General features: G+C 47.0%; 1 protein-coding gene across 4 annotated transcripts in view; it reads left to right on the top strand.

Moving 5' to 3' along the window:
• Positions 1-770: 770 nt before the first annotated feature.
• LOC120735302 (focadhesin-like) overlaps positions 771-16,762 on the top strand; it is a 30,640-nt gene continuing 14,648 nt past the window's right edge. The window contains exons 1-19 of one of the 4 annotated variants that reach the window (XM_040034614.1): positions 771-827; positions 2,848-2,919; positions 3,556-3,630; positions 4,039-4,193; positions 5,066-5,158; positions 7,223-7,324; positions 7,444-7,669; positions 7,849-8,055; positions 9,481-9,568; positions 9,735-9,940; positions 11,236-11,496; positions 12,216-12,320; positions 12,888-12,989; positions 13,086-13,213; positions 14,326-14,452; positions 14,567-14,701; positions 15,429-15,479; positions 15,615-15,698; positions 15,964-16,102. In XM_040034614.1, coding sequence (XP_039890548.1) covers positions 2,863-2,919; positions 3,556-3,630; positions 4,039-4,193; positions 5,066-5,158; positions 7,223-7,324; positions 7,444-7,669; positions 7,849-8,055; positions 9,481-9,568; positions 9,735-9,940; positions 11,236-11,496; positions 12,216-12,320; positions 12,888-12,989; positions 13,086-13,213; positions 14,326-14,452; positions 14,567-14,701; positions 15,429-15,479; positions 15,615-15,698; positions 15,964-16,102 — 2,341 coding nt within the window. In that variant the 5' untranslated portion in view covers positions 771-827; positions 2,848-2,862. Of the gene's footprint in view, positions 828-927; positions 1,447-2,847; positions 3,001-3,555; positions 3,631-4,038; positions 4,194-5,065; positions 5,159-7,222; positions 7,325-7,443; positions 7,670-7,848; positions 8,056-9,480; positions 9,569-9,734; positions 9,941-11,235; positions 11,497-12,215; positions 12,321-12,887; positions 12,990-13,085; positions 13,214-14,325; positions 14,453-14,566; positions 14,702-15,428; positions 15,480-15,614; positions 15,699-15,963; positions 16,103-16,762 lie in introns of those variants that run through there. The other 3 variants (XM_040034613.1, XM_040034612.1, XM_040034615.1) reach the window with 3 other exon arrangements.

Here is a 16,762-nt window from a genome sequence, read left to right as displayed (position 1 = left end):
CGGCTGTAAATCGTCTGTAATGAGACGCTTTGCATGTCTGAGCTGAAGTTTGTTATCAGTGTTTAAAAAGGCTGCATCTCTGATGGTTGGCATTAGATCAGTGCCTATGGAATTGGCACCTTGCACATTTGGAAAGGAACCAAGACTGAATTATGTACACAGGTTTTAGAGCAACATGTGCTCCCATGGAGATGATGTCTTTTACATGTTTATGAAGGATGTTGCTAAGCTGCACACTACAGCAGGGCTTTGTAGTGGAAGACCGCAAGTTCTGCACCAGATATTTGATGATATTTGTGACATCACGAGAGGAAAAGCCGCAGGACTGTTGAGCAGCTCTGTCCCTTACATCAGACAAAAATGATGCTCTCCCAAAAGTCCAGCACCTGGTCTCCTCAGTTCCCAGGTGTTTATGGGCGGTTGTTGAAAGTAGAGGTGATGTTGGAAACATGGCCATGCTGCAAGCTTTTTGGGATGTTGCTGCCACCAAATTCACAATGAGCTCATTTGTTTTCTATGTTGCGTTATGAGTAAAGTATGGGTTCATGAGATTTACAAACCATCCAATTTTATTTACATTTCACACAGTGTGTCAACATTTTGTCATAAAATAATATTAACAACAAGAAACAACAACAACAACAACAATAATAATAATAATAATAATAATAATAACTGCAGTGCTCTATTAAATGTGCCGAAAATATGAAGTCAGCCTGCGCGTGCTGTGCATGTCTGTGACGTAATCGCGTGAGACAGGCGGTTTCCTGTCCTTTTTGGCCCTCACTGCTCGCCGTATTTCCGCGCGGCTCTGCTGGATGGAGGAGGTAAAGTTTTTTGAACGTGTATAACTTTAACTGAGCTTCGTTAGTCTTTCTTAGCCTGCTGCAGTTACAGTTACAGCCGCGTATCTGTTACAGTGAACCTGCCGTCAGCTGTATCACGTTAGCATTAGCTTGTGTTGATGCTAAGCTGCTATTAGCAGGTCCTGTTCGGTGCTAAGTTGTGTCCGGACGACTTTACAGTTTAGTTTTCTCCGTCTTACGATCACCAGATAACTGTGGATGGCCTCGTGTGTACGGAAGCTTCGTGGTGAAGCGCCTGTGGGAAATGTAGGAAACACCAGGACGAGCTGCGCACCGCAGGAAACCGCTTTGACAAATCAACCTTATTTTCACTCACTTCATTAACAAAAGTCTTGTCACTTGGAAAACTGCAGTTTTCACACATCTCGCCGTTAATGTCACCCAGCTAACGGTGTAGTTTCAAGAGACAATGCAGTGTTCCTGCCACGAACATCACGACGGAAGCCCTGCAGGGTAGATCTGCGCAGCGGCTCTGATGGAAACGCCACAGATAGTAGCTCGTTCTCCTTCTTCCGGTTTCTCCTCTTAGTGTCTCCATAGCAACTCATCTGCCTCCTCTCACCTGGTCCCGAGGATCCAGGTCTGTCACCTGGTCTCAGGTTCACCCTGAGCTGGCCCTCCTCGTCCATTCCAGTCACTCTAAAGACAAACTGAACATTTTCCACTACGACACATCCAGCTGGGTTTTAGATTTTAATTTGAAGTCATTGTCACCATCTCCAAAACAGACACCAGAGCAGGTCTAACTCCTGTTGCATCCTTCACTCAGTGACCCTTAACAGCTGTATTCACCCACTCATCATGTAACACCACAGTTCCTCTCCTGGTTTCTCTGACGTGTTTCTTGTGGGACACTTCATAAACATGCTGCTCTGTCTTGGCTGGTCGGCTTTGCCATTTCCAGATTGAGCGTTGTTATATATCTGGGGGATTACTCCTGATTAATTATTTGAGCCGTCTCGTACTATGTGGCTGTATCAGTGTGAGTGCAGCTCATCATGGTGCATCGCACTAATTTAATAACAGTAGATGTTAGCCTGATGTCCTCTTAGAGACCAACAGAGCAACGCTGCTGATTTTATTTTTGTATTTTATAGTTTGAAAGTGACACTTGGGACACTGAGTGTGCGTCCCAATGTATTGTGCTCCTTCAGACACAGACCCACACAGCATGTGTATATAAACCATGGAAGAAGCAGGAGCTTTCATAGTGACACACTGCTTAGCTTCACAGTGTGTGTGACACAGGTGGGTCACTTGGATGGGCAGAGGTGAGGCCTGGTAAAAAGCTACAGCTGTAAACTGTGACAGTGCTCATATAGGGGGCTGTTGGGGTTGTCTCACTTTTGGATGCAGGCTCCAGAGGCCGTTAGGGGAATTGCAGTTTTTGGCACTTCTGCACAGGTTTCAGTTTTCAGCCCTGGAGGTGCCGCCTGATATGAGGTGACACTTTTGTCTTTGTCCTCTCACCGTCTGTGAGAGATGAGTATCCACCATGTGAGTCCCTCCCTCTCCATCAGTCGGTCAGACGTCTGCCCGTCCTCCAGTCTGTTTTGGCTAAAAGGGAGATTTTCCTTCCTGCTGTGGCCGAGGGCTTGCTCATTGGGGTTGAGCGGTTAGTGGGATTTTCTCTGTACTTCGTGGTCTGTGCCTTCACGTGACTGTTGTTGTGATTTGTTGATCACAGAGACCTAAAAGACCTGGTGACCTCTAATTTCCTGCTTCTAAATCCAGACAGAGGCTGTTGTGCTCGGCCCTAAAACTCTTAGAAACAGCATCATTGTGTATATAAGGCTGCAGTCTGAGGAGGGAGTGCTCTATCTGATTTAGCTCAGGGATGAGCTAAATCAGACTTTAGCTCATCCCTGAGCTAAAGTCTGATTTCCCTGATATGTGATCATCTGTAGTTCAACAGCAAAGCTGTCTTTACTTTGATCAAACCTCCTCCTCTTGTTCTAATGGAGATTCTGGATGTTCACAGGTGTGATCCAGTGACATGATGGAGAGTTTAAAGACGCGGCTCGAGTTCCCCAGCCCCGTCATACAAGCCCAGGTAAGAGGCGGACTCTGCTCTGTGACTCCTCCCATCCGAATGATACAAATGATCCTTCCCTTGTCTGCAGAGATTCCACAGGTACGAGTGATTTGTTACTGACAGAGGTAAACTAGCAGCTCACACAGGCAGAAAATCTCTACCATTAACAGGAATTCAGCAACACTCATAAAAAAGTCTCCTGATAAGACGGAGTAAAGAGTAACGTAACTATTTGATAGAGTAACATGACTGTAAGGTGCACGGATACATGTGTGCAGCTGTTGGAGGATTTTAAAGAGACAGGAGGTGAGTTTACAGTGTAACAAGATCCAAGACACAGAGTTACTTTGTATGTTTGTTGGCAACCACGAGGGTTTCTGAGTCGCTCACACTCGTGTGTATAATATGTTTATGTAGAGGGGAGGCAGGTTTTACTGAACACACAGACTCAGGTCCCTGTGGGCTCATTCATCCATTCATTCATTCATTCATTCATTCATTCATTCATCCATCCATCCATCCATTCATTCATTCATTCATTCATTCATTCATCCATCCATTCATCCATTCATTCATTCACTCTGTAGTGTTGGTTTCTCTTCCTCTCGTTGTTATTGTGAATAATGTACAGAAGTGTGATTTCTTGTGTTGCAGACGGTGAGAAGTCTTGTTGCAGCTGTCTTAAAGGAAAAAGGGTCAGATGGGCAGATCACCTGGTCCTGTGCTCAGGTGAGTTCCTGTAAGAGTCACATGTGATCATTTCTTTAGTTACATGAAGTATAAAAGAGCAGGAACATCTGCTTCATGTGGTCCTGTGTTTTATCCTCAGTGACTTTGACACATCTGCTGTGAGGCTGACACCTCTGATCTCACAGTGTCAGCTTTGTTTTTATACACAGATATAAAATATGGATATGCACTGAGAAACGAGCATAGTTATAATATTTCTGACTGTCTGAGTCCAAATTGAATCAAACCTTGTGGGATTGAATCAGTGCTGAGTGGCTGAACTGAGTGGGACAGATTGCACCTCTGTCTCTGTCCGTTTTCATTCAGGGCTTCAGTGCATGTGTGGAAATGGCACAGATAGTCTTGTTAAACTTCTGAAACTCTGACTGCATCACTGTTGTCGTTCAGGGCCCAGCACTGGAAGCTTTGTGGCAGCAGTGCTGCAGTGACTGTGCTGTGGTGTGTTCAGCGTGCTGTGACACCTTGGTGTTATTGGTGGACCAGGGCCATGCAGACCTGGACTACATCCTCAATGGTGTCCTCAACCTCCTGCCTTCTGCAAGGTATGCAACACGCAGTTATTGGACGCCACGATCCTGCCTCAGAAAGCTCAGCTGTTTGTCAATGAGTCTGACAGAGGCTCTGTAACCTGCATCCATGCAGCGTTACAGCCGCTGCACAAAGGCACAACATGAAAGACGGACCTCAGCAGGACGAGGTTGTGTATCAGCAGGACAAAGAAGGCTCTCTTTAGCACGAGAATGCTAACACTGGGAACTGAGAAGAGGCATGAAGAAGGCCGTGTATGTCCACTGTTACGAATTCAGTCTTTAGATCCCTTTAAAGGCCCCCTCACACCTCGCCTCAGGTGACCTCAAAGGTCACATGATGGGTCGCAGTGAGGTCTCATAGTGGTTCAACCCTTAACCCTTGGTGTTGACAATGACCTACGCTTTTGTTTATAGTCATGTGACGACGCACATGACAAATAGCTCGATGACCATCTCCAAGGAGGGCAACGCCCTGTAGGGTTTAAGTATGTGGGTCTCTCCACCTTGTATAAGAAGGAAACATCTTTAAAACTTAATCAAGTCCAGTCGCCTTCTTTTCCAGCTACCAGTGTGTAACACGGAGTCAATGCTTCCAGTGCAGGGACCCGACTGACAGTCTACAAACCGAGTTGGACACATGGAGGTCACAGCTTAGTCTGTGCTGAGGATAAATCCACGATGTTATTGCTCTCCATCAGGGCTCATGAAGTAAAGAAAATAGCTTTGGAACATGAAAATGTTAAAGGTCACTGTTCCACAGATGCTCTCTAATCTGGACGCTGACCTCGTGGTGCAGCATAATGTAACTATTTGAAAACATTTGAAGCAAAGAAAACGCTCAGACTGTTAGTTTTTTCAGCTATTCTGACTCTGATATCCAACAGACACACTCAAGGGTTGATAAAAGTCATTCGGCGATTGTTGGAGATGCAGGCTGACCAGAGCGATGCACACTTCAGCTGTCCGTATTCTATCAGGTAAGTATCTCATGTCTAATATCTAGAGGTGTTCATACATGTTGTCTTGTGTAATCTATCAAGCTACACATAGCTTGTAGCTTACTGCTAGTCCAAAGAGGCAGCATTGGTCCATCACCCACTTGAAGTGCTGTGGGGGTCCGGTGCTCTGTGGGGTGGCAGTCGTGGCCCTGGTGCTTGAGTCCCAGCTATAAACTGGCTCTTGGAGCATGAGCATCCCAAACTAGTGCGTGTTGAAAAATACTGACTACATGTAAAGAGTGAGAGGTGGCAGGCAGGGAATGGGTACGTTTGTATCTCCCTGATTTGATCAGCATTTAGACGTTTTCCCTGGTGGACAGGACGGGTGCTTCCCTGTGCCGCCATGTTGGGAACAGGTGCCCATAGTCATCTGTTCACATGTGACTAACAGCTGTTTAGAGTATTTTTTTAGAGTTGCTGGGTGAGGTGGGTACCCCATCTAGCAACTCCATAGTCCTGCTGGGGGACTTTGATGTGTTGGTGGCAATCCCTGAATCAGAAGATAGACATTGGAGGTTCAGGAGCAGCAGGTTGAAGCGTCCTGTTAGGCTTGGCTATCTTCTGGCAGATATCGACAGGATGAGTGTAACTCTTGCAGAAGCTGAAGCAAAAACTCAGCTGAACGAGGAGCTTGGTGAGGCAATGGAGCAAGACTTTTGGAGCTTGGTCCGTTTTGCCATCACTGTCGGATCTATTCCTGCTGGGTGTTGTTATCGATGCTGTTTTGAGTAATTCTGCAGCTGCGTGTGAAACATTGGGAATGACAATCAGCACCTCCAAGTCTGAGGCTGTGGTTCAAAGCTGAAAACAGTGGAGCAGCCACTCCAGGTCAAGGACGAGCTGGCGCCCAAGTTGGAGGCGTTTAAGTATCTGTGGGTGTTGTTCATGAGTGCGGACAGAGTGACAGACGGTGCTGTGGCTGCAGTGATGGGCTGCTGTAAGAACCAACAGGGTTTTAACATTAAAAGTGATGTTTGGTCACAATATAGTGAGCTCTCCTCTTTTTAGTGTATAAAATCTGTCCTCTGGATGAATGCAGACTTCACCTCAAAGGCAAAGACACTCGTGAACATCCGTATAAAAATCAGCGGTGCAACAGAAAGATCTCCCCTGTCCAAATTGCCTGCCAGAGTTCTGAAACACCAACAGACTTTGAGTCACAATAAATAGAAGAAACTCCTGATTGTTTGCTTCCTTTGTGCTGAAACGTGGGGAGTGCTCTGATAGGCTGACGAGTTGGCGCTGTATTAAAACTCAGGGTCTGGAAATGGCGTGCTGAAGGGTGACACATGTGGTCAAACAGGTTACGTCGTGTGAAGACTGGAAACACGGAGGCTGGATCTATAATGGTATCAGTGGATGCATTAGTGTGTGTGGAACTGCTAACGTTTAGTCTCTCAAACTCCACTCTGGTTAGAGGTACGTGTGAGTACACGATATTTTAAGCATGCTTTCATCCTCATAGGTGGCAGCTATGTGACACTTTGCCTTTAGATTGTCACTGTGGGAGTGGGTGTATAAGTCCAGTTTGTGTGGAAACAGTACGGATGTTGGAGGACTATTTATGTGACTGCATTCTGCAAAAGTGACGATGTGTAGCACTTGGCCAATAGTAAAGGGTGGATGCTTTAAAATAACACCGTCAGTAGTTTTTAGTGTTAACAGTTTGTTCTTTGGAGAACTTGTAATTCAGTTTTATTCATACAGCAACAAATCACAACAGCAGTCGCCTCAAGGTGCTTTATATTGTACAGTATATCCTATAATAATACAGAGAAAAACCCAACAATCATATGACCCACTTTGAGCAGCACTTTGGCGACAGTGGGAAGGAAAAACTCCCTTTTAACAGGAAGAAACCTCCAGCAGGCTCAGGGAGGGGCGGGGCCATGTGCTGTGATTGGTTGGGGTGAGAGGAGGAAGGCGACAGGTCTTGTGTGGATTTAGGCCTTCTTAGTTTGTCTTCGTTGTAATAGACTGACTCAGTGGCTTGTTGGGAGCATAACTTGAATCAGAGCTGGGACACTGACCCGTCCATTGCAGGAGCAGCCCTCACCCGTACGTCACAGCCCTGGAGAACAGAGAGGACTGCTGGCCGGCTCTGCTGTTCGAGATCGATGACTTTATCCAGAAAGCTGTTGACAGGTAGGTCTTACTGGCTCCTGTCGTATCCTGTTATGTTGTTGTCTTTGAAGACAACTGGACATTATGAGATGATATATTTTCAGAGGTTCTTCTGACTCCAGTGTGTGTGTGCGTTACAGAGATAAAGAGGCTTATATCACCATGCTGGCCCCCTTCCTTCGGTACCTATACTGCCAACCGCACAGGCAACCCGAGCACGCGCTCCTTCGACAGAGTCTTCTTAGGGTGATGCTGCCCATTCAGGGAGGATCCAGGTCCGCCCCCCAGAACAAGGAGCAGGAAACGCTGTCCCCAGTGTCTGACAGGCTGCTGCTCTGTCTTTGTCAGCTGGTTCCACACATGCAGGTAACAAGCTGAAGTTATGTTAGGTAACTGTACAACGACACGGCCGACATGTTTCCACTCTGTTTACAGTCCACCATCCTTTAAATGTGTCTCTCTTATTTATACGCTCAGATTGACAGGAAGTGACTAATACAGAGAGCAGGATGCAGCTATGTCAGCCTCTCCTCTCTGTCCTGCAGGTGGACAGCGTGGAGGCAGTCCTGGAGCTGTGTGCATTTGTGGGCGCTCTGCTCCAAGATCTAACTGGGAGCTCTGGAGACCAGTGGAAACCAGAGAAAGCGGCGCTGGCTCTGCAGCTGCTGTGTGCGTGTCGGCGATGCCTCGAGTTCAACGGAGACTGCAGACCAATAATCGGCTTAATACAGCAGCTGGTTCCAGCCTGTCAGGTGATGGCTGTTTGTAAACAGACACCAGCAACGATAAAGAAGCCGCGCTGCTGTGCTGGTTAACGTGAGCGAGCCTAAATATGGAAGCAAACAAAAGGGATGCTTTTTGTTTTACATGTGCAAATGTCTCTGCTCCAAACCTGAGCCTGGACTCCCAGCACTGGGTTATTTGGCATTGATGCTTATCAGCTTCTTCACTCACTGCAGCGAGCTGACGTGGACATGCACACGTGTGAATATCTGACACTCAAAGACACTTTGTAGAAATGTAGCATTGTTTGGTTCAGTGTTTTCAGCCTTGTTGCTCCTACCAGGGAGAGCACACCTGAGTTTGAGGCCTGAACAGGTGTGAAACCTTTGGTCCTCCATGATGGCTGACAATCAAAGCGGGTCTCACTTTAGCGCGCTCACGCTGCCCGTCTCTCTGTGTACCTGGCCTTCTTTCTGTCACGTAATGGTATGATCCCAGACACTCTGCGTGTGATTGGCTGCATGGTGTGCCCATTAAAATACAGTCCCGCCCCTCCTACATGGCTTCTCAGCGGGTTGAAGATTCGGCTCCTACGTACTGTTAATAACCGACACGTGAATGATCTCTGATAGAAGTATATGTGGCCTGTGACGCCCTGCACTACAGTCTCTGCTCATTTTCATGCTGTCATCAGGTTTGTTTACACTAACTCGTGTGATGAAGTCAGGCTGTGCACCCTCAGGCTACAGTCACATTAAAGAAAGCTGTTGGAGACGCTGCGTGACCAGAATTAGTGTGAAAAATTAGTTTAGACTGAATCTCACTGAAGCCATCAGAACTATGAACATGTGTGGAAGGAAGTAACTCAGCACATGTTTTAGATTCGTCACCCTTTGCTTTGATCGCTGCTCTGATCCTCTGGATGAGCTCCATGATGGGTCACCTGAAGTGGTTTGTTCCCAGTGATGCTGAGCACTTGTTGGTCTCTGCGCTGCATCTCATCCAAACAGCTGATTAAAGCTGACTGAAACTTCATCACAGAAACAGCTGTAGTGACGGTTACACAGATCTTCTTACGTGGGGATTAAATGAACTGCTCTGCAGTGGTGATTGGTTCATGTAAATACAGAGTCTTCTTCACACACTGTCTCCATGCTGGGAGTGATTCTGTTTACACGTTTCACCTTATTAACATCATCCTGCAGTGGGAGCCTCTCTGAGAGGAAACCATCGATCCACGCTTACAAACCAAACATGCTGACTTATTTATTAGCTGTCAGTCTGCTGGTGATGTCAGTAAATGGAACAAGATGCCTTCTGGCCTATAGAGATTTACACATGTGGGTCAAATGTCCCCCATTGTGAACCAGTCAGTGCTGTAATGTGTGAGCCCTCGGGCCTCTGTGGCCTGGAGCCTGTATTGACCTGTTGGCATCGCTGTTTGTTTTCTGTAGGAGTTGCTGTTGGATGAGCTGGTGATGGGCGTGGCCTTGCTCTTGTTGGAAGCCCCTTCAGATCAGCTGACCAGCCTTCTCAGACTTGGTAAAGTGATTATTTTGGACAAAGCTCTGCTGGCTTTAGCTTCCTTTAAGAGACGTTGAAGCAGTGAAAGAATTAGTGGGAACAAAACTAGGTTGTGTGTGCAGGTCATGGTTGGAACCTCACAGAGCTTTGTGTCCTACATGAGATATTCTTTCTCTTAACACAGCACTGAGTTTGGTCCCTGAACAAGCGGAGGCGTCGCCCTGGTTGAGTCCGGTCCTGATTTTCCCCGTGTTGCAGCTCCTGTCCTGCTTGGGTCTCACTGAGCCGCTGTCTGACCAGAACACACACAGCACCAACCACAGGCTGGCTCACAGCCTGCTGCACAGAGTTAGCAGGCCCGCGGATAAACCCCAGCAGGTAGCCCAACAGGTGACCCAGCAGGTAACCCAGCAGGTAGCCCAACAGGTAGCCTAGCAGGTAATCCAGCAGGTAATCCAGCAGGTAGCCTAGCAGGTAGCGCAGCAGGTAGCGCAACAGGTAGCCTAGCAGGTAGACTATCAGGTAGCCTAGCAGGTAATCCAGCAGGTAGCCTAGCAGGTAGCCTAGCAGGTAACCCAGCAGGTAGCCCAACAGGTAGCCTAGCAGGTAGACTATCAAGTAGCCTAGCAGGTAGCCTAGCAGGTAACCTAGCAGGTAGCCTAGCAGGTAGCCTAGCAGGTAACCCAGCAGGTAGCCTAGCAGGTAGCCTAGCAGGTAACCCAGCAGGTAGCCTAGCAGGTAGCCTAGCAGGTAACCCAACAGGTAGCCTAGCAGGTAACCCAACAGGTAGCCTAGCAGGTAGCCTAGCAGGTAACCCAGCAGGTAGCCTAGCAGGTAACCCAGCAGGTAGCCTAGCAGGTAACCCAACAGGTAGCCTAGCAGGTAGACTAGCAGGTAACCCAGCAGGTAACCCAACAGGTAGCCTAGCAGGTAGCCCAGCAGGTAGCCTAGCAGGTAGACTAGCAGGTAACCCAGCAGGTAACCCAGCAGGTAACCCAACAGGTAACCCAACAGGTAACCCAGCAGGTAACCCAGCAGGTAACCCAGCAGGTAGCCTAGCAGGTAACCCAACAGGTAGCCTAGCAGGTAGACTAGCAGGTAACCCAGCAGGTAACCCAACAGGTAGCCTAGCAGGTAGCCCAGCAGGTAGCCCAGCAGGTAGCCCAGCAGGTAGCCTAGCAGGTAACCCAGCAGGTAACCCAACAGGTAACCCAGCAGGTAGCCTAGCAGGTAGCCCAACAGGTAGCCCAACAGGTAGCCTAGCAGGTAGACTAGCAGGTAGCCCAACAGGTAGCCCAACAGGTAACCCAGCAGGTAGCCCAGCAGGTAGCCTAGCAGTTAGCCCCAGGCCTGTTTCTCACATTCAGTTTTTGGAGTCTTTCTTTGAGGTGTAGCCACGTAAAGAAACACTGTTACAATAGTGCAGGTAGGTGTTAGGTGGTGAGTGGACAGAGCATTAGAGCATAAATGACATCCATCCAAAAATACTGTTTCCCTCTCAGTGTCAAAGCAACAGGGCTGTCTTTACTGCCTCTTCTTCAGGGTCAGCATCCAGTCTCTGGAGTGTTGTTCCTCTGGGATGCTTTGCTTGATCCTTAAATTACACTTCATTAACATTCATGGTGCATCTTTAGCTTTGCTCTTTGTTCTTTATCATTTGTTTCTCGTGAATCTGTCTCCCTCAGCCTGCCCCATCACTGCCTCTGTCTCTGAGTTCCTGGTATAGTGAGCTCAGCGTGTCTTTGTCGGTACTGCGCAAAGTGGCCAACAATCCAGCAGCAGCGGCCGATTGGCTGTTGGCGGTCAGCTCCGCCCTGTCGTCCAGCCAGCGCCTGTCCTCCTCTCTTGTCCTGATTGTGACTTATCTCATCATCATGGGTCAGGAAAACATCTGCCAGCTGGCTTTGAAAGCAAGCCAGGCTGTCGCTGCTGCCGACCCCTGCCAGGTAGATGACCCACACAACTGTTCTCTTAAATCTGTGGACTGAATATAAAGTAATGCATGTTGTTCCCTCTGACATGTAGATATGTTGTATGTAAGGGAGCTAGCTTGTGTTTGTCTTTCTAACAGCAGTAAACACATGTTGATAACCTGGTGTTTTGGCACCAACACATGACTTTGAAATGGTTCAGATCAGCAGGAAGATAAAAGCTGTCACTGCTGTGTGATTGCTGCTGATCTGCTGCCGTATAAAGGGAGAGGTTAGGGAGTGCTCTAAGGGGACAGACCTCCCTCTGGACTCGTGTTGGAGTCACTAGCTGCAGATGAAGTGTGAAGTTTACCCCTCATTACTCAAGCGTGCACCGGGCCCCAGAGGATTCACCTTCTGCTCTAATTGCTCCCAGAGTGCTGCACACACTGGTGTTTGGATGCACTGGTTGAAGGTTGTTGGCATATTTGAGTCCTCTGGAGATCTCTGCTCGCTCGTACTTGTCATGTTAAACGTGCAGCAGCAGGTCTTTGTTACAGGAAAAGCCAGAAGCTAACCACTATGAAACCTTAATGATGATTTACTGCAGTGATGTTGATTCAAAGTGATGTTTTTGGCTCGACAGCATTAAACGTGTGCACGTACAGGTCAGTGATGCAGCCTCTGTACGGTCTGACAAAGTGCATTTAATGTTTGGTTGGTGTGTTTGCTGATGTGGGTGTTTCCCTCTGCAGGTCCCGCCCCTCGTGCTGCTTCTTTTGTTCAAACTGACCAAAGAAAAGAATCCCGTCCTGGCTCACGCTGTTCTCACAAGCCTGCCAAACCTCGGCACTCATAAGGTACGCAGCACGACTAAGAAGAGCCTGTACTGACTGTGAGCGTCTGGAGACGGGGCTGGAACATCAGCAGCACCTTTCTACTTCATCTGAGCGCTCACAGTGTGTTTTAGTCCATCATACACACATGTGAGCTTTTATCTGTGGGATCATCCAGGTCATGTAGTCTGAGGAGCTTCTCTTCATCCAGGAGGCTTCTAGAGTTTAAAAACCAGGGACCCGCGTGTCCCAAATACCAGCCTGTGAGCACAATCCACCAATAACAATGAATAACTGAAATGTTCCCCTCTCGATGTTTAGCACTTTGACAAAGGAGCAAAGAGAAATTCCCACGTCTTCCACACAGTTTTCTCTGTGTGAACACAGACAGTGTTTCTTGTACCCAGTTTGTAGGAGCTGGGATTGGACTCCACCACAGCAGCCTCTGTGTGGGATAGATGCAGTGCTCTGTAGTATAAAGCACTCTGTCAGGAAGCTGGACTCTCCAAACCAGCAGTCATCGTCTAACATCTGCCTTCTTCAGCTGTAACCGTGTGTTTCTCTCTGATCATATGTGCTGTAATATTCCAGCTTTGCTTCCCGATCGTGCTGCACAGTCTGCACATGCTGGCCAGCTCCCCCAAGCTGAGAGCAGTGGGACTGCGCCTCATGACCGCTCTGTGGAAAAAGCAGGTTTGCAATAATAACGCATTACTATAAATGTCATATTCATGTGTTCAAAGCTTCTGTTTGTCTTTGATTGTGTGCTGCTTTGGTCATGTCTGTAAGGACCGGGTCTACCCAGAGCTGCAGCGTCTAATGAGCCAGCAGGACAGCAGGGTGGTGCTGGGGAGGGACGCCCAGTGGGAGCAGATCCTGGCCAGGGCCGCCTGTGTCAGGGACATCTGCAGAGAGAGGTGGGTCCTCCCATACTTACAGAAACAGTGGGCACTTCCTACATTCACTGGTTCATTCATTCAGTGGACTTTGCATGCACAGTGCAGACAGTGTGAGCTTCCAACACCAGGATTCTTCATCTTCCCTTCTAATGAGTAATAATCACTGACTGGACTCTTCATAGATGTTTCTGCTCAGCAAGCTGATGAAAGTTCAGAAACATAGAAATATTAGTTTTTTCAGTCACATCACATCAACTTTGCTTGTTAAGATAAATGAATGCACTTTGTAGCTTTGCAGTGAATGAAGCTTCAGCTCGACGCTCCACTAAGTCCCTGTTTCTCCAAAAATCAGCAGGAGTCCAGTTTTAAATATTTCCGTACAAATGTCCAGAGCAGCTACACGTGCCTGAATCCAGAAGGATCAAAGTCTTACAAAGTTCAGTTCAAACAGAGAGACTGAGAGGCAGCTAACTTCCTGTCTCTGCCAGACTATCAAAATAAAAGCATACATTTGAAGCAAAAGAAATCAAACTATGTCAGTCTGTAAGCACTGCTTCCCATATAATACAACTCTAAGCAAGTGAGCCATAACTTTATACTTTTAACCTTTAACTCAAAAACTATGTTGATCACATAAACTCCACAAACTGCATCCAGGCTCCTGCACATGTCCTTTACATGTTAGCTGTTAGCTAATGCTTGTCAGTTTTTGTGAACTGGCCTTTATGTGTGTTGATGAAATAAAACGATGCTTTTATTTGATTATTTCCTTTGTTCTAACCAGCTGGTGCACACTGTTCATCGTCCCGGGGCCTGTTACACCTGCTAACATGTACATGCAGCTTTTTTAGCAGCATTAGTGAAAACCTGGGAAACCCTCTGGATGGATGCTACAGTACAAATTTAGCAAATCATTGAGCTGTTTCGTTGTTTTCACAAATGCTTACGTTTGCTTTTATAGTAAAACATTTGCAGCCATAAGAGTTCGCAATGATAAGAAGCTGTGTTTGGCATTTACTTACTTACACGTGTCCTGGCACTTTTAATGCTTTTTTCTTAAATAAAAATGGTAACAAAATTAGAAGAAACACATTTCCCGCTTTGTTCACGCTGATGTGTGTGTTAACCAGGCCTTACCAGCATGCAGGGGACATGGTGGCTGCCATTTCACTCACTTTAAAACAGTGCAACAGACCAGACCTGGCAACCCCGGCTGCTCTCGTCCTGCAGGGACTACAGGAGCTGTGTCGAGCAGAGGTACCTCGTCTGTCTCCATTTGTCTCTTTAAATTCAGGAATCATCATTTTTCTGGATCATAACTTTTGAATCTTTTCCAAAGTTCTGGTCTTAAAACAAATCTTTCTTTGTCAGGTGGTGGATATTATCTCAGCATGGAGAACTGTTTGGCCTGAGCTCAGCTGTCACTCACAGCCAGAGATGGTTCAAGCCATCGCTGAGCTTTTGGCTCTGGTGCCTCAGCTCGGGGTTAAATCAGAGCAGTACGAGGTGCGTCGTAACGTTCATGTTGCTCTGTGTTGAGGAGCTAACTGAGTGACACAGGAACTCCACCAGGTTATGTTTTTCTCTGTGGTTCTGTCTGTAAATAGGACTCTCACCAGCTGTTTGTATATTCTAACCTCACTGTAGAGTCACATCTCTACATCACTGTGTTTGGTAGCTAAAGTTAGCACATCAATGTAAAGTTGGGTAGAAGCACAAAGTACAGACGTGTGAGGGTCCAGTCCTCAGAGTCCTGCTGTGGTCGGACTTCACAGTAACTAATAAATGGATCAGCGAGTGTGAGCATCTTTTTAAAAACAGAAGTTTTGGTCATTTGTTGCTCTGGAGGATTCAACACAGTGCAGCAGTGGCCGTCCCAGCAGATGAATCCTAGACCATGCAGTGCTGCTTGTTGGAAAGCTTTCCTCCTCTCTAACAATGATATGGCAGTACAGCTTAGGTTTGCAAAGTTGCATCTAAACAAACACAAGACCAAAGGCCAAACATGGCGTATTAGCACAGGACGCCTGATAGGGATGCTTTTGGGTTGCAGCCACAGGACCTGTGCACAGTGTTGAGGAGTAACAGAATACATGTAAAAAATAATGAGTAACAAGTCTGCAGAATACATAAGAAACAGGTTGGAATCCTCTATTGATTCTAGTGCTTTGTCTTATGTGTGTGTGTTGTATGTGCATTAAATTCACTTCTTATTTTTTGTCTTTGCTCTTAGAAATTAAAAGAAGAGGTGGTCAGCATTCTGTGGACTTATGCTCTGAGCGAGGTCTGTATATACTGTATCTACACACACACAGCTGACATGATGACTCCTACATGCACAAATATGCTGTGATGTCGCATAAGTTTCATCATTTTGTAGGAAACAGAAACATGTGTCTGCACCTTTGTGTTGTAACAGGATCCAGAGGTGTCCAGCTGTGGCTACAGGGCTTTGGCAGACTTTCCTGAAACAGACCACACCATAAACCACCTTCCTGAGGCAGTTAAGAGTCCTGCTCCACTCTCATAACAACATAACAGTTCTGTTGTTGTCTGACTTGTGCTTTCTAACATATTAGCCAGATCATTTTGCAATGTTTCTTTATTAATTCTCCTCAGACGTTAGTCGGATGTAATTATGAGGCACTAGTTAATGAGGAAGCTGACCGTTTCAGTTGTTTTAGCGTGTGCAGAAACATTCCTGTACGCCGCCGTGTGTCAGCTCTCTGTTTGAATCGTCCTGCTCTGCTCTTCTCTTTGGTTGGAAGGCCCGGCCACCTGCAAAGCTCCCTGAAAACGAAGAAGATGAACAGAGTAAAGAAAAGGAGGAAGAGGAGAAGGATCTCTCTGTCCCAGGCTCATCTTATGTGAAGCTGATGACTCTCACCACCTCGTCTGTTCTTCCAGGTAAACCGGAGCAGCCAACAAACCAACAGGTTGTATCCTGTGGTCCCGACAGAATAAAGTGCTTCTAGAGATCCATCCAGGACACGAGAGAGAGCAAGAGGCAGTCGACATCACAAAGCAGACATCCAACAATGAGTCTGGGGACAACAGCGGGACCCGACATAATCCACGTCTACTGTTGGAAGAAGCGTTCAGTGATCAGCGGTCTATAGATATGGGGAATGCTAAAGGCACGAACACAGGACAGAACCATCAAACCACGGCCCGATTACTCGCCTCTCCACGACACAGGAGCTGCTCTGTGAAGCTGTGGAGGCACATGAGCCAGTACACGACTCTGAAAGGCATTAATCAAATCAAATCAAATCAAATCACTTTTATTGTCACATCACATGTGCAGGTACATTGGTACAGCACATGTGAGTGAAATTCTTGTGTGCGAGCTTCACAAGCAACAGAGTTGTGCAAAATACAAGAATGGCTACATCTGAAACGAATAAATATATGTACAATATATAATAGTATATGCATTTCTGGATTAGAAACAACACAAGGGGCCAAAGCACAGGCTCCTGGTTCGTTGCTATCATGTCATTCTGACTGTACAAGGGGACTTAAGACTAGGCAGACCAGCCTGACTCCATGCCCCACTCATGCACA

The sequence above is a fragment of the Simochromis diagramma genome, unplaced genomic scaffold (genome assembly GCF_900408965.1).
Source record: "Simochromis diagramma unplaced genomic scaffold, fSimDia1.1 OVJJ01000439.1, whole genome shotgun sequence".
In the NCBI taxonomy this organism is placed as follows: Eukaryota; Metazoa; Chordata; class Actinopteri; order Cichliformes; family Cichlidae; genus Simochromis; species Simochromis diagramma.
The sequence above is the reverse complement of the archived record's forward strand: the minus strand, read 5'-3'. Positions and strand labels throughout refer to the sequence as shown.